General features: G+C 46.7%; 1 protein-coding gene across 2 annotated transcripts in view; it reads left to right on the top strand.

Annotated features, from left to right (window-relative positions):
- Positions 1 to 24,967, top strand: part of RORC (RAR related orphan receptor C) — a 77,519-nt gene that overhangs the window by 31,138 nt on the left and 21,414 nt on the right. Inside the window, exon 2 of one of the 2 annotated variants that reach the window (XM_035098064.2) lies at positions 3,194 to 3,223. In XM_035098064.2, the coding sequence (XP_034953955.1) occupies positions 3,194 to 3,223 (30 nt within the window). Of the gene's footprint in view, positions 1 to 3,193; positions 3,224 to 5,848; positions 6,749 to 24,967 lie in introns of those variants that run through there. The other variant, XM_035098066.2, reaches the window with a different exon arrangement.

Genomic DNA, 24,967 nt, shown 5'->3' with positions numbered 1-24,967 from the left:
ACAGACTTTCACAGGGAGGCATACAGATAATCTGCGGAACTCCCTGCTGCAGGAGGCAGCAACGGCCACCAGCCTTGATGGCTTTGAAAGAGGATTATTTAATTATTAGATTTATGTACCGCCCTTCATCAGAAGCAAGGAGGGGCCACGGTCGGAGGCAGTGCGACTCGAAATACTACCAGTTGTTGGGAGTCGCAATCAGGAGCGTTGCTGCTCCATTCGGGTCCTGCTTGCGGACTTTCCTTGAGCTCTTCTGAACCTCCAAGTCCAGAGGCAGTCTATCTAGATTCCGAGAGGCAGGAGGCTGGACTACATGGGTGTTTCGCCTGGTCCAGCTACGGCTCTTCTTCCGTTCTTAAGTGGCTGCTTCCGCTACACACATGGTTCAATCGCCAGCACAGCGAGCAGGATCCTTGCCCATTGACCATGTCTGTAATGTGGTTCCTGTGATTTGTGGGGTTAGGCAGGATTAGGCAGCCTGCCCTTAATTCAGAGGTTCCCAAATTGTGGTTTATCAGGCTTCTTTCAGGTGATCTGCATTGTGCGTGCGTCAAATATATTGTTTTTTCTTACCGGACTTTTCCATCTATAAGACTAGGTTGTTGTTTTTTTACTTTAAAATAAGGAAATTTGGGGTCCCCAAAAGTAGGGGGCGTCTTATACATGGGGGCGTCTTATACATGGGGGCGCCTTATACAGGAAAAAACACGGCACTTATTATATTTAGAATCATAGAATCGTAGAGTTGGAAGGGGTTCACAGGGGAATCTTTTGCCCAAAATGGGTCTCAAACCCACAATCCTGAGATTGAGTCTTGTGTTCTGTGCTCATTTCGTACATTATACAGTGGACGCTTGAATTGCAAACGTGATCTGTGAGGGAGGCACGTTCGCAATCCACGTCTGCGCACACGTGTGTCGCGGTTCAGCGCTTCTGCACATGTGCAAAGCGTGATTTAGAGTTCATGCACGCGCGCCAAAAAACAGAAGTAACCTGTTCCGGTACTTCTGGGTTCGGCGCGGAGCGCAACCCGAAAAGACGCAGCCTGAAGCGGCTGTAACCCGAGGTGTGACTATAGTTTATTGCATTGCAGTACGGAGTCTGCGGATGACCTTGGGCCGGTCTTGGTCTCTCAGCCTGGCCTGCCTCACAGGGTTGTTGTTAGGACGCGGTGAGAAAGGGGGAGAACTCTTTACGCCACCCTGAGCTCCTTGGAGGAAAAGTTGGGGTGTAAATGTCGTAGCAAAAATAATTAATAATCCATAGTCTTCCAGCTGTACAATTCTGTGATTCAGCGAATAGTAAATATTCAAACTGGAATTCAAATTGTAATGCAATTTAATAAATAAAAGGAGCAATAAGGAGTGCAATTGAAAAATCATGCCACGTCTAGCACAGAGCATTATAATTCCCTTTTTTTGAAATTGATATTTATTAATTTTATAGAACTGAAAAAATACATAGAAACATAAAACACAATATCACAAAAAATACAAAAACATAAAACACAAAAAATAGAGAGATACAAAATATCAAACATGATAATAAACAAAAGAAAAGCAAAAAACAAAACTCACATTTATCATTCAATCTGTCTTAACATTTTTGACTTCCTCGTATCCCTCCTCACTGCATTTCATGGTATCAGAGCATTATAATTCTTGCACCTGGCAGAAAAATTATTTAACTGATCCGGCAAAACTCTCAACAATTTTCAATTGATCTGTGGGAGTATTTGGGAACCGTTGCTCTAATGCAAAGGGCAGAGAGTGCTGTAGCGAAACTCCAGGGTTTTATCGGAAAGCAATTGATCGGTTTGATTCTCTCGATCGAAGAAGTTATTTTAACTCTCCTCGCCACCAGGTTGTTTGGGCACTCCCTCTTGTGGCCAAAATGCAAAACTGCAACACTTTTTGAGAATGTTTACTGTCAAATAGAAATCCAGATGTTTGCTGGGAATTCATCCTGATTTGCTTGCAGGGTGTCAGATAGCTTCCCATTAGGAATGGGAGAAAAAAATTGATTCAGTTTGCATTTAACATCGAATTTATGAAATTTGCAAATTTCCAAAACCTCAAAGCAAACATCTGCTGAAATGCGTGCTAATCTGAATTTTGCGATGGAGTTCTTTGGCTAGAATTTGCAAAAAATGCACACATTAGGGATCTATGTGTGTGAAATGAATATATATGTGAGAATAGCATTTTTAAAAATGCCTTGTATTAGGGGAAAGTGCATAAAATTAATATATCTGTGGAAATAACAGGGGGAAATGCATTGTATTAGGGGAAATTGCTTACAAAAATGTGTCCGTTTGTCAAGACAGTGTGTAAAAATCTGTGCATTGGGGGAGATTCGCACTAAAATGCTGAATTTTCTTCAGGGTTCTTTTTTTAAAAAAAAAAAGTCACAAACTGATTTGGGAATGTGGAGAAGCAAATTTAAGAAACTGCAACAACTGAAATAGACAAATCCTACAGCCCCAACTTTCTGTGAATCGGTCTCCCCCCTCACACTTTTCGGGGCTATGCCCTTAAAGGGATTTGGTTTGCTAAGACAACAAAGCACTTCAACCCACTCTGAATTATACCATCCTAACTTTCCCATCTGCCCTTAGATCAGTGGAGGTTGCTGCCATCTTGCAAACTAGTGGCAACATGATGCGTAAAAAAACGGTATTTTTGCTCCCTGAAAAAGCAATTTTGGTCTGTCAGATACCAAACTCTTGACTTCTCTCTTCCACAGACCTCTACCCTTTTCTGTCCTTACCTCTTGGTTTCTCGGCCACTTTGCCTCTGGGCTGCTACCCCCTAGCTCTGCTTCCTCCTTAATATCTGGGCACCGGACTTCCCTTGACCACACCACACTCTGCCCGCCCTTCTCTTCCTCCTTCCCACCACCCTGTCTCGTTTCCCTTCGGCAAAGTTCTTTCCAACCAAACTTTCCCAGTCGCTCTGAGCAGGTGGAGTGTTTGCTTTAATTCCGTAGCCAACCTTTCCATGGCTTGCCAAACATTCCGTGACATCACAGCACCTTGGCCAATAGCAGGCCGGGGCTGTGGGCAAATCTATTTCACCAAGCAGCAGGCAGGCAGCTTACACTCCTTTGGACCTCTGGTTGGTGTTTGGTCTCATTTATTTATTTCTTGAAAACAAATGAACCTTTCTTAACTCGCCCTCTTCTTGGTTCGCAGGGTCAGCAGCCATGAAGAAGACGCACACGTGTGAGTAGGATTTCATTATTTGTTGGGTTTTTTAGGAGGACAGTAGCTTTTTTTTTTTTAAAGGAAATTCCATGAAATTACCAGATTTTTCCTGCCTTTCGCCCCTCAGCTCACCCTGATCTCTGAGTGAGTGCAGACCACTCAACAACAGGTTAACCACAGCGGAGACCGTAAGCACTTAGAAAGTTGCCCCCCTATATCTTCCCGCCAGCTGCTAAGCACTTTGCAACAACTGTTGGGCTTCTTTGCGAGTTAGTGATCGGCAGCTGCAAACACCACACTCAACCGCTTTAAAAAGAACAGCATCCTGGGATCTCGCAAGCAGGTCTTGAAATCCATTCGTGACACAGAGAGATGTCTCACACCAGGTCAAGGCCATTGGCCCATCTAGATCAGGACTCCCTAAGCCAGGCATCCCCAAACTGCGGCCCTCCAGATGTTTTGGCCTACAACTCCCATGATCCCTAGCTAACAGGACCAGTGGTCAGGGATGATGGGAATTGTAGTCCAAAACATCTGGAGGGCCAAAGTTTGGGGATGCCTGCCCTAAGCTGGCGGGCAGAGGCTCCCCAGGATTTCAGACCAGGGTGTCTCCTACCTGGAAGTGCCAGGGACCGGCCTTCAGTAACTGGCATTTGCAGGTAGAGTGTCACCGCAGATGGAGGCTCCATTCAGCTGCCGTGGCTTGGCGACCATTTACGGCCCATTCCTCTGTGTATTTCTCAAATAGGTTAGAGTGCAGCTTTTCCCAATCTATGATCCTCTGGCTGTTGCTGGGCTGAAGCTCCCAATTCCCGAGAGCTGGCCAGGATAGCTTGGGCTGATGGGAGTCCACGAATATCATAGAACTACAGCGCCAATCATCCCTGCCTGTTGGCCACGCCGACTGAAGCTGATGGGAGATGTAGTTCAATGGCGTTCTTTGACTCCAACTCCCATCAGCCCCTGCAAACATGGCCAACAGTCAGGGATGGCCGTACCACCAATGTTCTCTGACTCCAGCTCCCATCAGCCCTAGCCAGAATGGCCAGGTGTACCAACTTGGCCCCACACCTGTGGGTGCCTGGGGCCGTGGGTACTGGGAACCTGGCACCGATATTTGTAGGTGGGGAATTTTGTGGGTGCTCGGGCACCCAGGGCCCCAGGGAGTTGGCACCTATGAACACGGCCAAAGGTCGAGGATGATGGGAATTGGAGTCCATTGGCTCGTCTAGCTTGGAACTGTCTATTCAGACCACTGGTCCTGCTGGTTGCCAGGAGCCAGAGTCCAGCCACCTTCCACAAGGTCGTGCCAGTGGAGCCTTGTCGTACCTCGTTCTGTTGCGGCGCCTTCTGCTCAGTTGCTTTTTTCTTGACACCCCAGGACCTACTTTTCTTCCACCTCCGGTGCCTGTGTGGGTTGGGGCGGGTAGGGGAAAGAAATGGGGACACTGGCGTATTTCCCCCTCCTATTTGACACCTGGAACAATATCTGTGTGGTGGGCCCCTTCCTGCCGCTGTGGGACGCAGATCAGCACCACCGCTTTCTGCACGACGGGATGCGGTTGGGCTCGCCCAAGCGCTGAACGGGGCTCCGTCTCGGGAAACGCAGGGCGTCCTGGCCTGACGTCGTGCTTTGTGGTGGGGTATTGACCTTGATAAACGGGGGGGGGGGCGAGGCAGGTCGGCCACGTCAGACATTTGTGTAGCTGATGTCAAAACAAGGGTGTAGGCCTTGAGTTTTAAGGCCCACCTCGTCTAGCCTCTTGTTCTCACCATGGCCAAATGTAGCCATGGCTGCCATGTTGTATGGGTAGGCAAACTTGTGGAGGAGAGGGCTATCGGTGGCTATTAGCCACGATTTCTATGTTCTGCCTTCACTTTTGGAAGCAGTCCTGCTTCTGGTAACCACCGGAGGGGAGAGGCCCTCTTGTACTCACATCCCGGTGTGGGTTTCGCATAATGGGCATCTGGTTTGGCCACTGTGAGCACAGGAGGCTGGACTAAATGGGCCACCGATGTGATCCAGCAGGGCTCGTCATAGGTTCAGGTGCCCCAAAGAACCAAGGAATCAAGATAGACTGCCTCTGGACCTGGAGGCTCCATAAGAACCTCAGGAGAGCCTGCAGGCCAAAGGGGACCCATCTAGTCCAGCATCCCTGAATCTCGCAACATCCATTGCATGTTCATGACTTGGGGCGTCATGAGGGAGGGAGAAAAATAACGTTTCCCATTCTGATCTGAGTGCTGGACAGGTGCTCTATTGGGGTGCTATTTGTGGGGATAAATCCCCCTAAATGGGCAGCCACACACTTCTTCTTCTTCTTCTTCTTCTTCCTTCTTTCTTCTTCTTCTTCTTCTTCTTCTTTCTTCTTCTTCTTCTTCTTCTTCTTCTTCTTCTTCTTCTTCTTCTTCTTCTTCTTCTTCCTTCTTCTTCTTCTTCTTCTTCTTCTTCTTCTTCTTCTTCTTCTTCTTCTTCTTCTTCTTCCTTCTTCTTCTTCTTCTTCTTCTTCTTCTTCTTCTTCTTCTTCTTCTTCCTCCTCCTCCTCCTCCTCCTCCTCCTCCTCCTCCTCCTCCTCCTCCTCCTCCTTCTTCTTCTTCTTCTTCTTCTTCTTCTTCTTCTTCTTCTTCACTTTCGTATTTGGAGTCCTTTCTTGACACTCCAGAAACGACTGTGCGCTGCGCATCCAAAAGGCTTGGTTTTAGCCGTGTGAACTGGGCACACGCAGTCAGTGGTGTCTGAAGGGGTCCCAGGTCTGAAGACCTCTTGCTCGAAACTGCAAGAGTGAGGAGAGTGCTACCATTGCCCTCAAGTCCTGCTTGCAAGCTTCTCTTTGGGGGGCACCGTGTTAAGTCACTGTGGGAACGAGGTGGTGGAGCAATGCATCTGTGGCCTGATCCAGCCTTTGGAGCCAGGCAATTTGGGCCATATTACGCCGATTCGGCTGCGGTTTTTGCCAGTTGCTTACTTGTTTCCAGGCCCAAATCTGGGCGCTGATTTTTTTAACCCTTAAACATCCTGAGCCGGAGCGTGGTACCTTTGGCCATCCCAGGGACGACGTTGCCATCGCGACCAACCCTTGACGTGACTTTCCCCTTTAAACAGGAAGCCACATTCCAGCCTCAGAGTTTTCTGTGCTCTCCATCTACCACCTCAGACCCTCTCATCCATCCACATTCCCCCCTCCTCAAGCGGAAACTTTTCTTGTGGCTTTTTCATCTTCTCTCTGCCTTTCTCGTTGGCCTTTTGCGGGTTTGGAACTTTCCAAGTCGCTGCCGTCTCTCTCTTACTCCAACCCCCCCCCCCCAAAATTACAACCGGAGTTTCTGATTGGCCGTTGGGAGCGCCAGTCTGTGGGGTGCTGTGTCACCTGTCAGTCTGCTGCTGATGCTGCCTTTTTTAAAAAAGGAAATCTGACTACACACACACACACACTCCCAAAAAGCACTTCTCGCTCGTTGCAGCTGATGCCCAGAGACGAGCAGGTGTTGCAGAAACAAACCACTGGCAGTCCCCCTCCCCACAAGCCGTCTTCACCATGCGAGGTATGTGGGGAGAGAGGTTGGGGGAGGCAAAGCAGCTGCTTGGGGCCACCTGTTGGCTTACAGCCGGCGCCAGAGCAATGGGGTGTTTGATGGGGCCCCGAGAAACCCATAACTGAGTGGAGCTGCAACATCCCACCTGTGGCTTTAAAGCCAGCTCTAGAGCCCAGAACAATTGCACTGAAATTTTCAAACGTTTTCATGATAATATTCAAATCAAATGCATTGTTTTCTAAGGTGACTTTCTCACCTTCATCTCTGAAGTGTTTTTCCTCAAACCTTTTCTACTGCATTATATCTTTGTCTATCACAAAAACGTTTCTCTATTGCAGTTATTTTATCATTTTTCTTTCCCTGCTTTTATCTCAAATACTGCCTGCAATTAGACTCTCTCTCTCCTTCCCTCCCTCTCTCTCTGTCTCTGTCTATATATATATATATATATATTCATTCCACGAAAGTCCTCTATGAAGAGTTTATCATTTTGATCTCTAAATTTCGCTGTTTCTACATAGTCCATTGCTTTCAAAAGCCACTCTTCCATCGTTGGAACTTTCTTTATATTATATATCATTTCCCCAAAAACCTTTTGGTTTACATATGCACCACATGGAACAATCGTGTTTTCGATGGGACCCCAAAAGGCCCTATTCCTAAGCAGGGCCAAAGTTGTAGTTTCCTAATTTAAGGGCTGTGTTGCTTATGACAGCCCCTTCAAAACAATGATGATGCTAATATCGATTGTGAACTGTTAATGGTGTGTACTGCCGAATTTCTTGCCTTGTCTACATTCCTGGAGGCTGTAAAGTAGGGATGAGGGGAGAAATTTGAATTGTGCGTATAGCTTACATATAAACCGTATGCGTGTTTCACATTTGTATGATCCTGTTTGGCTACAGCCTGTGTTTGGTTGCCTTGTTCATCAGCTCAAATTCAAACTGGTTCACACTGAAAAGTGATCCGTCCCTAATTTGTACTTTCCTAGCCGAAACTTCGCCGTCCTTTGAAATTCGCACACCTGCGAATTTTGCAGTCCGGTTCTCCGGCCGAGCATTGCATCAAAAAAAAGGGGGGGCAGAGGCAAATGCACATTGGTAAAAATGAGATATTCACCCCCCAAAAGTGTCACGTTAGGGAATACGGGGAAACGGCTTTGCCAAAATGTGGGTTGGGAAGAATAATTGCCCGTGTGTCTGTTAGGAGAAATTTGCACAAGAAGGCTAGTGAGTACTCAATGAAGACATTTCTTTTTATTTTACATCCTAGATTGATGGATTTCATGGTCCTTGGTTAAACACCTTGGTTGCATAGCTGCCAAGTTATCCCTTTTTACAGGGATTTTCCCTTATGCTGAATAGGCTTCCTCGCAAGAAAAGGGAAAACTTGGCAGCTATGCTTGGTTGTAATTTTAGCTCTGGAATTTATGGGTGCAGATGATAGATCCTTCTAATGAATGAAGAAAAAGACACCTTAGATACCTGTCTATTGCAGGGACGGGGCCGTAGGGTTTTTCTTGGCTTCGCAAGAAGGTGAGACTCCAACTGTAAGGACTTAAGTTACCGGGGGGGGGGGGGAGAGAGATTTTGGCTGAAAGTTCTCAGCAGTTCAGAGCAATTCAGCAGTTGCCAAAAAGGGCTGTGGTGAACTCTCTCTCACACACCCGAGTTATTCCAGATGGGCAGCCGTCAGTCAGGGAGGACCTAACTCTCGATATCTGGCATCGAGCAGTTGGTTTGACTAGATGGCTTTACAAGGACCCTTTCCAGGCACTGCCGTTATTTAAAAAGCAAAAGCAAATACTAATGTAATCAGCATTTTTTTTAGTCTTCAGGATACTTTTCGATGTGCCTTGGTCATACAGTCACTGAAAGTCAGTGCAAATTTGCTTTTATTCTCTCCATTTTTATTTTTATTCTCTCCTTTTTATGGATGAAAGGAAACAGCGGTAGTTTAATTTGCGAGCTCTTCACGTGTCTGTGCTGCATCGAGATTTGCAATGGGAGTTTGCCTGTTTCTTGCTGGTACTCGGCATTCGACATAGTCGAAAATGACGGGGGGAATTAAAGTTTCCTTTTGGTAATGAGTCAGGGGTTGTTTCTCTACACATCCCAGTTAAAATATTCTCACTCTCATAAAATGCAGGTATATTAATTCAAATCAGGCTCATGCATATTCTGCTCTTTCTGGGCGGGGCGTTACTGAGCCGTGTTACAACATGCTGATTTTCCTGGGTTGGGGGGCAAATATATTTTTCTTTCTCCACGGCCTGGCCATCAAGGTGTCTCTTGAGTCAGCCTCTCCCCAGATTTCCTCCCTTCACAAAGACAACCTGAGTTTTTTGCATAACACCGGTCGGTCTTGAAAGATCTACATTGGCTCCCAGTACGTTTCCGAGCACAATTCAAAGTGTTGGTGCTGACCTTTAAAGCCCTAAACGGCCTCGGTCCAGTATACCTGAAGGAGCGTCTCCACCCCCATCGTTCTACCCAGACACTGAGGTCCAGCACCGAGGGCCTCCTGGCGTTCCCTTGTTGCAAGAAGCCAAGTTGCAGGGAAAAGAGGGCCTTCTCGGTAGTGGCGCCCGCCCTGTGGAACGCCCTCCCATCAGATGTCAAAGAGAAAAACAGCTACCAGATTTTTAGAAGACATCTGAAGGCAGCCCTGTTTAGGGAGGCTTTTAATCTTTAATCGATTATTTTATTCTTCTGTTGGAAGCCGCCCAGAGTGGCTGGGGAAACCCAGCCAAATGGGTGGGGTATAAATAATAAATAATTATTATTATTAAATAGAGCACCCCCAGCTGACCAGGTGTGAAACTCTTGTTGGGTAGAACCATGGTTTTAATGCTATTAATGGACTACCATTGATCTGCACTTGACAAAGTAGAAAGGAGGGATCAGGTCCTCTGCCCCCCTCCAAAAAAAATGGATACCAGGGAGACGGCAGAAAGAGGCGAAGGTGAACAGAACAAGCATCTGTGTCTGATTAACATGGACTTAAGGTTAGGGTTAATAGGATGGCGCCTGCCGTTACAATTTGGGCCCTTTCGAAAATGGTAGGCAAACTGAAATTTGGCCATCCTTTGCCATTTGCATTTCTCTGAACTCTGCAGTGCAGCCTTCCCTCCAAGTAATATCTCTAAAGATGCATATAACTGGGGTTACGGGTGTGTAAAAATGCACGTTTGTGACAGTAGCGTACAAAAATGCATTAAATTAGGGAAAATTGCTTTGCAATATGCATTTGCATATTGGACAGAATTGCAAAAGTGTATACAAAGTGAAATCTGCTGGTGACTTTAATTGAGGACTTCTTTCGAAAATTCTCAAACTGATACGGAACTTTAGGGAAATGAACTTGAGACTGGAAAAAAGGAGAAACTAAGAGGAACCAAAATGGACAGAGTTTGCCCATCCCCAGATTTGAGTGTGTCTTAGTAAGAACTGCCCCGCCTTACAAAATTGTTGTTAGATCCATGCAAAGCTTGCAGTGCTCTTAAAATCAGTATATAACTTCTTTCCAAAAGAAGGTCAGGATTGAGCCCATCCACTTAATTTATAGCCACCCTTTTCTGCATTTCAGTAGAAGCTGTATTTCTTATGTCTTATGTAACTGAAGTTATTCATGTTTTCTTAACTCTACCACACTCCCACATGCTTTAATCTTCTTGCATCTGGACCACAAATATTTCTCTGTGTGTTTTTTTTAAAGTGTCATCTTTAGAGCTAATTGTTTGAATTAACTACTAATTCGACGTGTTTCTCTGCACTCTGAAAGTCATTCTTAAACTTTTTTATTATTATTGTTGGCTTCTTCAAAAGGGCTCTTACGAAACAGATCTATGTTTAGGCAATTTTTTAAAAAACTATAATTAAAATATCCGGTGCTAGTCCTCAAGGTGTTTTAGCGGGGGGGGGGGCTCAGATTCAATATAAAGCGGTTTGTATGATTTTGTGGTGTTTAGCAAATGCCCAGGCAAGTATCTGCAGGCAGGAACTGAAACTTGAATCTTGAAACTGGTTGCTGCTAGTCCTCATGGTGAGGTGACAAATTCAGAAGAAACCTGAGTTGTTTCATTTTGTCATACTTAGTAATAGCAGTTAGTAAGGAGCTCTGATAAACTTGAATGAATGGGTTATTTGTTGCGGTCGCTGACCGATAGAAGTGAATACACAATTAAAGTATGCAAGTGGTTAAAACAATACGCAAATATAGTGGTGATGAATCTTCATGAGGACTTGGGGAAATAAAATAAAATAAAAGAATCTCTAACTGATGCATAAATGTTGGGAACTGAACTCAAGACAAAAAGAGAGGTAGTCCTCAACACCTATTTCACTCTTAAAAACTAGCAATGTTGTTTTTAAACATGAAATCAGCATTGTGAATCTTCAAAAATCAACAGCACCCGGGAACCACGTGTCAGCAGAATACCCATGGTTTCATCCAGTGAAGTCCCACTCAGAGTGGCACCCATTGAAATTAAGAAGCCTAACTTAGCCGTGTGTATGAACTTCAGTGGGTCTACTCAGCGTAGGACTAACATCGAATACCACCTGTAAATTCCACCCCACTAGGAGCTGACCCGAAAAATTGTCCAGATCTGCACTGAATGTATTTTGCAGCGGACTCAGTAATATGGGAAGAAGTGTCCCTTAACCAAAAAATCTATCGAAAGGAGCTCTTAAATCCGGCACCCCCAAACTCGCCCCTCCAGATGTTTTGGGACTACAACTCCCATCATCCCTAGCTAACAGGACCAGTGGTCAGGGATGATGGGAATTGTAGTCCCAAAACATCTGGAGGGCCAAGTTTGGGGATGCCTGTCTTAAATAGAGGGAGAATCAACCTCTCTCTCTCTCTCTCTCTGCACTCCCTATACAAGTTATGATGCGAAAGGACTTGATTGGCAAGCTATTGCTCCAGCTCCACTCAGACAAAAGCATTTGTTAACTTGGATCTTCTCAAATCGTCCATTTGTAGAGGAAGCTGCGTTCTAGTGGGTCAGACCACCGGTCTATCTACCCCAGTATTGTCTACACTGACTGGCAGCAACTCTCCCAAGATTTCAGGCAGGGGATTTCTCCCAGCCCTACCAGAAGATGCTAGGGATTGAACCCAGGGACCTTCTGCATGCAAAGCAGATGTTCGCTGAACTACAACCCTTAAATTGTCAATTTCAGAAGGCAGTGCATTGTGATGAGTGAGCACAGGCGCATTCCTGTATTCTGGAGGCCGTTAACATATGCTACTAGGAAGCTCTACTGATCCCATAATTTAGTGATTCCTCAGCTTCAGTGATGCTGCAGATTGTACATTTTCTAACTTTCACAGGCCTCAAGAGTATTTGGGCCCATCTTGAAACCATGATTTCCCAACGTGTCTGGAGAGAAACTCAGAGGGGGGGGGTAATCTTCTCCATCTCTCTTTCATCCATTGACAAAATCTGAGAACTTCCTTTGCTTAGGAGGTTAAAGAGCAAAGCCAAGCCAAGAACATTGTAAAAGGAGAATTAGAACCCAAATATTTTGGGAGAAAGGCAGGGGATATAAATGCATTAAATAAATAAAAATAAATTGGATCGAGAGGAGAATGTGGTTGGGAGTTGATTATGGTTATTTTTATTTTTGCTGCAACATTTTGGGTTGCATTTTTTTTAAAACAACAACAACAACAGTCATTTGGAAAACAGAATGTATGTTTCCTCCCCCTCCCCCCACCTGAAGAACTATCTATCTCCACAAATTCCTCCTGGTTCTTTGAGATCTGTTAGAGAGGCATGGTTAACTTCCCCTTATATAACATCTGGAAGGCTGGGGCCCTTAGCATCGCTAGCATGAATATGGACAGCCCATCATGGCCTCTGCTTTAGAAGCAGCTTCTAATGTTTTTGTTGCTGGGGCGACTGTGGGTGGGCGAAAGTGCCAATTTCAGTTTCTCTATTTTTTTCTTTCTTTCATTTTTCCACTCCAAAGTTCAGTTCTGCACATTCCCACATCAGTCTGTGATTGTTATTTTTCAAAAAGGAAAGGTTCCCACTGAATATTCGTCAGCATTTTTGTGAAAGTTTCTTCTAATATCCACAAATTTGGGTGGCATTTTGCCTAATGCATCCATTTCCCCCAAAAAATACAGTGCATCTTTGTGTGCCATTTCCGCATTCATATGGCTTTCTATGCACATTTTATTCTGGCAGCTTCCTTTTTGTATACATTGCTTGGCTGGAGATCTGCTTTACAAAACTCTGAGAAGGGCGGATTTGTTTCGAATTTCTCTATCGTTTTGCAATGTTCAGCGTAGGCTGGTCCACTTTTAGGTGTGAAATGGATTGAATTTCTCCCCTTGCTCCTATGTATGTGACCCGAGTTTTCCATCATTTTGATCTTTGCCTTTTTATTTTATTTCTACCTTTGCTTTTGCAGACACCTGTTTGAGAGTGTTTTGCTTTCTTGATTTAGCAGTACAGGGTTGCATTAAATGGCACTGTGGGTTAAACCACAGAGCCTAGGGCTTGCCGATTAGAAGGTCGGCGGTTTGAATCCCCGCTACGGGATGAGCTCCCGTTGCTCAGTCCCTGCTCCTGCCAACCTAGCAGTTCGAAAGCACGTCAAAGTGCAAGTAGATAAATAGGTACCGCTCCAACGGGAAGGTAAACAGCGTTTCCTTGTGCTGCTCTGGTTCACCAGACGCAGCTTAGTCATGCTGGCCACATGACCCGGAAGCTCTACGCCGGCTCCCTCGGCCAATAACGCGAGATGAGCGTCGCAACCCCAGTCGGTCACAACTGGACCTAACGGTCAGGGTTCCATTTACCTTTATCTTTACTGAAAGTTAATGAGCGCAACTACCATAGGTTCATTAGTTTCAGTAGTTCTAAGCAATTGGACATGATACGGATAAATTTGTGTACTATAATAAATAATAATAATAATAATAATAATAATAATAATAATAATAATAATAATACAAAAGATTGCATCATTGTACGTCACGGGGAATCACCTAGGCCAGGGATGAGCAATCTGGAGGTCTCTATACATTGCTACGAAGAGTCAGACACGACTAAACAACTAAACAACAACAATGCATTGCTAGACTTTCATAATCCCTGACTGCTAGCTATGCAAACTGATGGGACTTAGAGTCCAACAACATCTGTCTCCGGCCCCCACCACTTGTCTAAGCCCACATTTCAATCTCTGCTGACAGAACCCAGCTGGGACTTCCAAGTCCTTTGCTTTGACTCAATGGTGTGCTCTTTCTATTGCCCTGAGCAACAAAGAGGAGCAGCCCTCAACTTGCCCCAGAGGTTTCTCAAGGTGACTTGTCGAGGAGACACTTTGCGCTCGAGTTAACATCTTTCCTGCTCCCCACAACTTAAATTTTAGGCAGGCGCCCAGAAACCAGAACAGTCGTTCCTCTGGAGATCTCCGCTCCCCGGAGGGAGATCACTGCTCACTCTGCTAAAATCTTTTCCATGCGCAAAACGCCTCTCTCCGGGGTTTTGAAAAGGGTGTGAAGACTTCAAAATTAGTTGCCACCTTCCGTTTTTCTGCATGTGGTGAAATGGGCACTGTTTTTTTAAGCCCCCCCCCCTGCTTTCCTTCTCACCCCCCCCCCGCACCTTCCTTCCCACTCTCTGTTCTGAGAAATAAATGCCTTTCGTCTGTGTCAGATAAAATCTGCTAGGCTAATCTGTCACTGCCTATCTGATGGGAGGTGGGGGATCCCAAGGTTTGCAAAAGGTCATGGGCAAATTTAATTTCAGTGTGTGTGTGGTTTTAATTTTATATTGCTGATTGCTTGCTGTTCTCTCTCCCCCTCCCCAATTCCTCATAGTTGTTCCCTTCACCTTCCTGCGCAATTTACAATAAATTGAACACACACACACACATTTTCTCTGCAGCCAGGCAACATGATAAAACCATACCTGTGCCAATTTCCTAAGCAGGCATTTTGCAAAAAAAAAAACCCTACTTCCTTGACTTGCTGCAGGGAACTGCGGGGTGGGGGCCAGGGTTCTGGTCACAATATCTCAGAAAAGATATTGCAGAGTTGGGAAAGGTTCAGGAAAGGGCCACGCAAATTATTGGGGTGGGATGGGGTGGGGGAGTGGCTCCCCTATGGAAATCAGTTGCCGCATTCCAGACTTTTTAGTTTAGAAAAAAGTAAGAGGCAACATTTTGGAGGTTTACAAAGCCATGTGTGAAATAGAGAAGAGTTTTTCGCCTTCTCTCGTAACACTGGAATCTGTGGGCATCAAATGAAGCGGAATGATTCAGAAAAGACAAAAGGAAGTCCTTTATCGCGCAGAGTTAAATTATGGAACTGGCTTCCAAAGGAGGCATTGACGGCCTCCAACCCAGATGGCTTTAAAAGAGGGTTTGATGAATTTGTGAAGGAGGAGGAGGGGGCTATTGAGGGCTGCCATCCATGAGGGCTACGCTTTCCCCCATAGTCAGAGGCAGGAAGGGAGAGAGATGCTATCAAAATCCTGTTTCCCACAGGCATCCGGTTGGCCACTGTGAGAACAGGAGGCTGAACCAAGTGGGCCGTTGGCCAGATCCAGCAGGCTCTTCTCATGTTCTTATGACCTGATAGCCCTACAAATCCTGCTACACCCCCTCAACTCCCATCGTCTGTGACCATTGGTCATGCTGGCTTTGGCTGATCTGGACCTGGGGATCCAGCAGTCTCTGGAGGGCCCAGCAGGTCGCTGTCCCTGATCTAAAGACATGCATCATTTTATTTTGTACGCCACTTTTCCATCGCTAAAACCACGCTCCAGGCAGCTTGCAACATTAAAAATTTCCCCTAATTACAAAATCCCTTCCCCATAGAGCATGAAGTCCAGAGTCTGATATTATCTGACGCCACCACAGGCTACTTCAGGGCTCTTTACGCCAGAGATGAGGAGCTTGAGGTCCACCAGGTGAGAGGATGTTCCTCTCCATCTCTCACCCTCCCTGATCTTGCAGTGGCCCAAAGGTTCTTTGCAAGGGGTGGCCCTGAGCCCAAGATCTTTTATTTAAATCTGTCTTCCATTCAGAGCCATGAGGACTGGAATCTTTTAATGGGGGGAAAGGGCAAATAGCTCAGATAGCAGAGCACTTGCAGCACATAAAGAAAGTTTCAGGTTCAATTGGGAATCTCCCCGATTCTGGGTCGAGATCATAGCTGGCGAGTCTCACGTTTTTCACAGGAAACCCCCGTATTTAAATCTGTTTCCCGCTGTTATCCTGAATGGCAAAAAATCCCATAATTCCCCCGGATTTATAAGGAAGTAGCTCCTGCCAGCCGAAAATTGCCTCTGCACATGCCCGGGCATGCGCAGAAGCGATTTCTGGTGCCCAGACATGCGGACACGGGCAGCCCGGCACTAGAAGTCGCTTCTGCGCATGTCTGGACATGCGCAGAAGCAACTTCCAGTGCCGCGCCACTGCTGATCCCTTATTTTCCAATCCAGAAATTAGCAGCTATGGTCGAGATGGATAGCCACAACACACAACTGGTAGAATAAATGTTTTGGGGGCTGCTTGGTCTGTCTGTAGCTCTCAAGGAAAAACTGAGGCTGGATTCTGGCACAGGGTTTATATTGTGTTAGTTTTCCCGGTTAGAATGCCAGCGCTTCTGCCCCATTTTAAAACATTCCTTTCACACAGCAGAAGCATCTGTTGTGCTATGGAACTGTGGCTTTTTGGCCGATATAGCCACATGTCACACTAAATTTCATGTGCAGTGTGGGGCAACAACAGACGTCATCGAATAATGTGGCTCCTCGCACATCTTTTCTGCGCATGCTGTCTTCAGTTCGCCTGCAATTCCCCCATAAAGATGGCAGGATAGAATGTTTTGCTGATACAGCACCCCAAAGTTTGTCACTTTATGCCTGCAATTTTCCAGGTTTAGGGGGCTGCAAACTGCGTTTTTTTCTGGAATCAAGTAACATGGAAATAAGTCCTAAACCTATGTTATATTCTATTATGTTTCCGGAAGTGGCTTTTGTGTCATGCGCAAGCTCGAATATCATGCAGAATTAAACAGGGAAACACACTTTTTTATGGAACCTAAAAACACTGAATCATATAATTGTAGAGTTGGAAGGGACCCCGAGGCTCATCTAGTCCAACCCCCTGCAATACAGGAATCTCAACTAGAAACATCCATGACAGACAGCCATCCAACCTCTGCTTAAAAACCTCCAAGGAAAGATTGTCCACCACCTCCTGAGGGAGACCATTCCACTATCGAACAGCCCTTTCTGTCAGAAAGTTTCCCCTGATGTTTAAGCATGTGCTGTAGTCCCTTAGTTTCCTAGGGTTTCAGAAATCACTGGTTAGGGAAATGTCGGGGAGGTGGACTAAACTGTCACGAGGGAAGCACCCAGAACCTGTCCGGCAGCCCCCCATGGGCTCCTTTCAGAGAAGGTTTATCATATTCGAAGGGGGCTCAAAAGAAGGGATGTGGGGTTGGGGTGGGGGGAGAAAGCCTTGAGTGGGTTGATGGAACTCGGATGTGGGTTGACGCGATGCGCTAGCAGACCGAAATGTTAAGGCAGCAGGAGGAAATTGAGGGGGGAGGCTTGTTTTCAAGGCCTGCTGAAGGAACTAGCGAGCTCCTCTTTGAAGCATCAGCTCTGTGGCTTAAGCTTCGCGTGCAAACCCTCCGCGTTCCTCGGCGGCAGTTTTGCCCCCCACCGCATTGCCGCCGCTTGGCCTCCATTGCACCTGTCGGAGACCCCCTCAAGTTGCCATCCACACCTCCTTTTAAAGCACACACCTGCCTGCGGGGAGTTTTGCAGCATCTCTAGAGTCCGGTGGGTTTGTCGTGGCCACAAGCACCACTGTAGATTTTACAGGCAGCCCTGTTTAGGGGAGTTTTTAAAGACTGATGTTTTAATGTATTTTTAGCCTTCTGTTGGAAGCCGCCCAGAGTGGCTGGGGAAACCCAGCCAGATGGACGGGGTAGAAATAAATTATTATTATTATTATTATTATTATTATTATTATTATTATTATTATTATTCCCCTTGAGAAATGTTAAGCAGATGGATCAGGGGGCAGGGAAGCTTCGTCCCTAAATGTCTTTTTAAAAGAGGATTGGATAAATTCAAAGCTATCCATGTCTGGTCGCCATGTTGGCTGTGCTGGGCTTCCACAGGCGGGCGAAGGCTGGTCTAGATTTGGTTGTTGCAACCGTGACCACTTTGTTTGGGTGCCAAGATCACGGCAGTCGTGTTCCTGTTTCGTGAGTCACGATCAAAGGGATAAACGACTGACAGCAGAGGAACTTTTGCTTGGGGGCAAATTGCCGTCCGTAAGGGGCGAGGCAGTAAATCTGAATCATAGAGCTGTGGGAAGACAGTCTCGGGTCAGAGACAGGTTGCAGGGCGAGAAGCAAGAAAATATAAAGACACACACATTTTCCAAAATAATCCTCCCTGCCTTTCTGAAGCCTGTGTTCAAATCGGGTTCATCATCAGTTTTCGAGTTTCCCACGGGCACCTGGGTGGCCACTGTGAGAACAGGATGCTGGGTTGATTCAACTGGGGTCTTCCAGTCCTTGTGGAACCTCCAGGTCCAGAAGCAGTCTATCTCGATTCTTAGGTTCTTAAGGGCATTTGGCCACTGTGAGAACAGGATGCTGGGCTAGATGAGGACCGCTTTGGGCTCATCCAGCTCAGCTCTTCCAATGTTCTTCATTTCCTCTATTATGAGGGGAATGTTGGGTGCATGTATGTTGGTGAAATTTTTTAAAAATGACAGGATGGAGTATGGGGGATAGCAATAAGTGTAATGCAGCAATTAATAAGATAAGAATAAAGATAAAATAAGAATAAAAACACCAGGGCGGGAGGGGTGGGAAGACAAAAAGGGAAATAGAAGTAGAAGATATATTGTATGTGAGGTAAACTTGTTAAAAACCTTTGAAAAAATCGAATAAAAAAATAATATTTTTTAAATGTTTTATGCGACAATTGCGGCCCCCCCCCCCCCCCGCCCACAAGAAGTGCATTTTAGGGGAAATGGTGTATAAAATATTGCCACATTTTTGTGAGGGTTTTGAGATTGCAAACTCAGGTGGAAATGTGGTTGTCAATATTCAAAACAGGAGAAATTGCGAGAAATGGAAAAGTTTTTCCTTCGTCACTTCACCCAACTCAAAATCGTATTAGCCTTTTAGTGTGTCTGTTCCTCCTCCACCCCACCCCCCAAAAAACCCTAAAAGTGACAACCTTTTTTTATCCAACCTTTGTCTCCCTGCTCACCCATTCAGCTCCTGAGGACTAGAACCTTACAGGTCACTTATATTCCTCCCAGAAATGTCCACATTAGCATTATAGTTCCCCCCTTGCCTTATTCCTTTCATTGCTATGGCTCCCCCTATCAACACCCCAAAGCTCCTCTTCCCTTTAGCAATTACGGTTACCAACTTATGGGCCGGCCCTCGCTTTCCCCAGGCCTCTCAGTTGGCAGCTGGCAAGCAGGAGGAGGCGATGCTGATCTCTACACGCTGGAAAGCGCCACTCCTGCTGATTCTTTGCAGATTGGGATGCTCTTATAAGCACAGGAGTGGGCCGGATCTTTCTGTCTGGTCACTTGGCAACCTTGCCAATCACCAAAAATGGGCTCTGGATTGGCTTGGGAGTGTGCACGTACCTCCAACTAAAGTTGCCTATCGTCCTGCCTCATAGGCAAAGCAGCGCTAGCGAAACCCCAAGCATCATCTAAGTTGCAGCTGGATGTTAGAGCTTCCTCTGATCTTTATCGGGCTGACATGTGGCCTTGAATTTAACACCCAATAATTGACGCTGTTAAGTCAGCTTGTTTAAGCAAGCAAACTCCCACCCCCCCATCCCAGTTTCGGGGAGGTTGGGAGGGAGAGACACAGCAAGGCAGCAATGAGTGTGTGCAATGTCTTAATTTTGCTACACAGCTGTCCCGAAGGATAAAAATCCCTGAGACATTTTCTTTTCTTTTCATTGGTTCAATGTCAGCGGGTGCAAAAGGATGCATGCTGAATAAATAACTCCCAGCTTCACACCTACAGAGCAGAGCAGATAATTTTGGGCTGGCAAGCAAGAGTTGGCATGAAGCCTGAGCTCTGTTGAGCGTAAAAGCGCTCTCCCTCTATGCGTAAGAGCGTAGTCGCCATCAATAGCCCTCTCCTCCCTGAATTGGTCTAATCTTCTTCGGCTGGTGTCCATCGCTGCCTCTTGTGGGAGGGAGTTCCACGGTTTAACTGCTCTGCGTGAAGAAAGACTTCCTGGATCTTCCAGAGTTCAGCTTGCCTGGGTGTCCACAAGTTCTAGTGTTATGAGAGAGGGAGAAAACCTTTTCTCCATGGGAGGCATCGTTTTGTAAACTGCCATGTCACCTTCTACACTCCTTTTCTCGTAACCAAACAAAAAACTCCCAAGTGCTCCAACCTGTGTCCACCCCCTTGGTTTTTTGGGTTGCCCTTTTCTGAACCTTTTCCAAGCCAGCAATGTTGTTTCTTGAGGCAAGGCGACCAGAAGTGTAGTCGAGTGGTCCTATATAACTTATCTCCATCATTTTCAGTGGCTGTGGTCTGAGCAGAACTCAGTTGGATAATACGTCCCAGTCTAAGTTTTGCTCAGCCCACAAGATGTTTTCAGGAGGTAAAATGTGGGTTGAACCAGGTAACTGTTAGGTGGATTTGTAGCTGGCTGGCTGACCGAACCCAAAGAGGACTCATTCATGGTTCCTCGTCACCCTGGGGAAAAGTGACAAGTGGGGTGCTGCAGGGTTCTGTCCTGGGCCTGTTGTTGTTTAATGTCTTTATAAATGACTTGGGTGAAGGAATTGAAGGATGCTCATCCAATTTGCAGATGATGCTAAACTAGGAGGGGTAGATAATGCCGCAGAAGACAGAATCAGAATTCAAAATGACCTTAACTGATTGGAGAACTGGGCGCAAGCTAACGAAATGAATTTCAATAAGGGCAAATGTAAGGTTCTACACAGGGGGACACCTGGATTGCCAGCAGTAGATGTGAAAAGGATCAAGGGGTCTTGGTGGACCCACAAGCTCAACAGGAGTCAACCGTGTGATGCAGCAGCAAAAAAAGCTAACACCATTCTAGGCTGCCTCAACAGAAGTCTAGTGTCCAGATCAAGGGAAGTCATAGTCCCACTCTATTCTGCCTTGGCCAGACCACACTTGGAGTCCTGTGTCCAGTTCTGGACACCACAATTTAAGAAGGATGTAGCTGGAACATGTGCAGAGGAGGGTGCCTGAGATGATCAAGGGTCTGGAAACCAAGCCTTATGATGAACGGTTGAAGGAGCTGGTATGTCTAGCCTGGAAAAGAGGAGACTGAGAGGAGATGTGATCGCCATCTTCAAATACCTCAAGGCCTGTCACATGGATAGACCCAGAACCAATGGCTTCAAGTTGCAAGAAAGGAGATTCTGACTAAACATCAGGAAAAACTTTCTGACAGTAGGAGCTGTTCAGCAGTGACAGACTCCCATGAGAGGAGGTGGGAGGTTTTTAAGCAGAGGTTGGTGGCCTTCTGTCATGGATGCTCCAGCTGAGATTTCTGCCTTGCAGGGGGTTGGACTAGATGACCCTTGGGGGTCCCTTCCAACTCTAAGATTCTAAGCAAGGCCTGAGCACAGCAGCAGCTCTGCCAACCTGAAGGTTCAGGCAGTTGGTGTACACATCTTTGGCACCAGTGGTTCACAGTCATCATTGGGGCAATAAGGAGGAGGCTATTTCAGTGTGTCTACTCTGAGTCAAACGCTGCTGGATGTAGCAACGCTTCTGAATGCCAGCTGCTGGAAACCACAGGAGGGGAGAGTTTCTCTTGTGCTCGGGTCCTGCTTGCGGGCTTCTCTTAGGGGCACCTGGTTGGGGATGCTGGACTAGATGGGCCATTGGCCTGATCCAGCAGGCTCTTCTCGTGTTCTTGTGAACAACCCCAGGTCTCTACAAGACCTGTTGTTTTTAAATAACTGCAGCAGCTGTTCCACCAGCGGGCAGGAGACTTGAGACTGGCAGATTTATTTTGGGTATTGCATACAGCCATGGAGAAAAGAAAGTGTTCTTTTTCAGCCATTCTGTTGTAGATTCGCTGGTGTGCTTGGGATCCTTGTCCTGTTGCATGACCCAATTTCAGATAAGTTTCAGCTGTTGGGAGATGGCCTCACATTTGACTCGATGATATTTTGGTATACGGAGGAGTTTATGGCCAACTCAATGACTGCAAGGTTCCCAGGTCCTGTGGCTGCGAGACAAGCCCTAATCACCCCCCTTCCGCCACCGTGTTTGACGGTTGGTATGTGGTGCTTGTGCTGACATGCTGTGTTTGATTTTTGCCAAACGTGGCGCTGTGCATTATGGCCAAGCATGTCCGCTTGGGTCTCAGCTTGTGAAACATGGACCACTTATAAACGCCATCTCCAAGTCCTCGAAAGATTCCATCAACGGTGTCTCCGAAAAAATTTACGCATTACTTGGGAAGACAGTCAAACCAATACTAGTGTACTGGAAGAAGCAAAGATCACCAGTGTTGAAGCAATGATTCTTCAACATCAACTTGGTTGGACTGCTCATGTTGTGCGGATGCCTGATGATCGTCTTCCAAAGCAACTACTCTATTCCGAACTTTAAAATGGAAAGCGTAAAGCTGGCAGTCAACAAAAGAGGTTTAAAGACTGTCTCAAGGCAAATCTTTAAAAATGTAGTATAAACACCAACAATTGGGAAACACTTGCCTTTGAGCACCCCAATCAGAGAACAGCCTTTATTTACCAAAGGTGTCATTGGGTTTGAAGACACTCAAACTCAGAACGAAAGGTAGAAACGTGCTAAGAGGAAGGCACGCTTGGCAAATCCACACCATGATCAACTCCCGCCCGGAAACCTATGTCCCCACTGTGGAAGGACGTGTGGATCCAGAATTGGCCTCCAGAGTCACTTACAGACTCATCAATCTCTAACTTTTGTCTTCTGGGGGTTTTCCTGTTGTTATTCTGTCTCTCACAGCTACAATAACCCTACCATTAAAATTATGGACTGGTCATTTCTTCGTCAGAGGACAAACGGGCAAATTTAGCAGGGGATCAATTACTTTCCCCCCCCTCACTGTAGTTATTCACACATGATTTCTGCATCTTGCCTTTATTTCTGTTAAATAAATCATGACACGGCGTAATATGCCATGTGTCATCGTTCATCTCAGGTTGTATTTACCAAATTTTAAGACCTGATGAGGAACTGATGGTTGCTGATACGTAAAACCACAAAATTCAAAGATTCTCTCCCCCACCTCCCGCCATGACTGCATATATCCCACCTTTCCCTCCGAGGAGCTCAAGTAGACAGCAATGGCTACCAGCCTAGGCGGCTTTAAAAGAAGATTAGACACATTCACGGAGAGGGCTACCCATGGCTATTAGTCAAGATGGCTACAATCTGCCTCCGCAGCTGGAGACAGCGATGCTTCTGAATGCCAGTTACTGGAAACCACAGGAGGGGAGAGTTGCTCTTGCGCTCGGTTCCTGCTTGCAGGTTTCCCATCTAATGCAGCGGGGTCTTCTTATGTTCTCAAGGCGCTATACATGCTCCACCCTCCCTTGTTTAATCCTCGCAACAACCCTGTGAGGTAGGTTAGCCCGAGAGGCAGGGATTGGCCCAAGATCACCCGCTTCCTGGGGGAGGGATTTGAACCGTGGTCTCCCCAAGGTCCGCACTCGAACCGCGGCGCCACCCTGTCTCCCCTTGAGGTTCTCTGTCCCCAAGCCTCGCAGGGCTCTTTGCGTCCCAGGACTCCTCAGGTCCTGCTGATCTCAGCCACGGCAAAGGGAGTCTGGGGTGGTTTCCCTTGTGGCACCTTCACTCTTGCCAGAGAGCCCGGGCGAAGTGAGTAAGACACCCAGAGCGGGTGGGAGTTGGGTTTCCATGTCTCCCGGGGGCGCCTGATGTGTTGTGTGTCTTTCCTGCTTTGATTCATGTGGCGAGAGTGTCAACGACTCAGCCCTCCTCCACGCTGCGGCTGCCCCTACGCTGCGAGAGGGGGAAGGAAGAGGAGGGGGGCATGAATCGGCAGCAATAAACACACAGTCATCTCAAATGCCTCTTTGCCTTTCATCCCGCGTTGTGGTTGGGTTTTGTTTTGTTCTCTCTCTCTCTCTTTTATAACAGGTGCAATTTTTTAGCGAGAGCAGATTTCGATGCCATGTCGAGCGTGCCGTTGGTAGCCTTTAAAACCTGCGCTTCAAATCTAGAGTTAGCCAGGTTCAAAACCCTTTCCTGGCATGTTGTGACCGTGGGCTTCCCAGATACCAAGGGGTGCAGGCAGGGAGAGGAAGGCAGGCTGCGGTTGGGCTCAGCGGTGAGGGAAAGGTGTGATCTTCTCTTCCCGGGAGGTCAGGAAGTGATGTCAGAAGTGGGATCCCCTCTCTGGGGAAGGGGGGGGCTCTGAGCGGGAAGGGGCAAACCGAGTGGGAGCCACTGACTCAGCCATGACCACAACCCCAACAGCAGTAAGAGTTTGACACAGGGACGGGGAGCATCTGTGATGTTTTCCAGGTCCTAGGACTCCGACACCCATCAGCCGCCACAAATGTGAGCAATGGTCAAGGGTAATGGGGTCGTAGTTCAGGAACAACTGCGGGACCACGTGTTCATTGTTTCTCCCAAAAGGAGCCATTTGGCTGCTTGGAAGCATTTATAAGTGTCTAGGATCAGAGCAGGTATCCCCAAACTGCGGTCCTCCAGATGTTTTGGCCTACAACTCCCATGATCCCTAGCTAACAGGACCAGTGGTTGGGGAAGATGGGAATTGTAGTCCAAAACATCTGGAGGGCCGAAGTTTGGAGATGCCTGGATCAGAGCGTCAGAGAATGGAAAGTGTCGTTCACATCCTCACATTCAGGCCAGCCACTGGATGGTTCTAACCTGCAAGGAACATCTTGCGCACACAAATGGGCCGTCACAGATTCAAGTGATTACAGTGATTACATTTTCAGAAGCCCAGGCTAGAGTTGTGGAACATCAGAATGCCACTTATTATATAACTCTACACACGAACATAAAAAAAAACTTGGCCCCAAAGGGAAAATTAGGAAAGGGATGGTTTCCCAGGGACCCCAAGGTTGGGGCTGTTCCAGGTGCCTTGGGAAATGAGGGCAGCAGGGGGCTCAGATTGGTCCAGAGTGCCGCTCTGTAGCGTGCTGTGTGCCTGATGGTTTA

The sequence above is a fragment of the Zootoca vivipara genome, chromosome 17, assembly GCF_963506605.1.
Source record: "Zootoca vivipara chromosome 17, rZooViv1.1, whole genome shotgun sequence".
Taxonomy (NCBI): domain Eukaryota; kingdom Metazoa; phylum Chordata; class Lepidosauria; order Squamata; family Lacertidae; genus Zootoca; species Zootoca vivipara.
The sequence above is the reverse complement of the archived record's forward strand: the minus strand, read 5'-3'. Positions and strand labels throughout refer to the sequence as shown.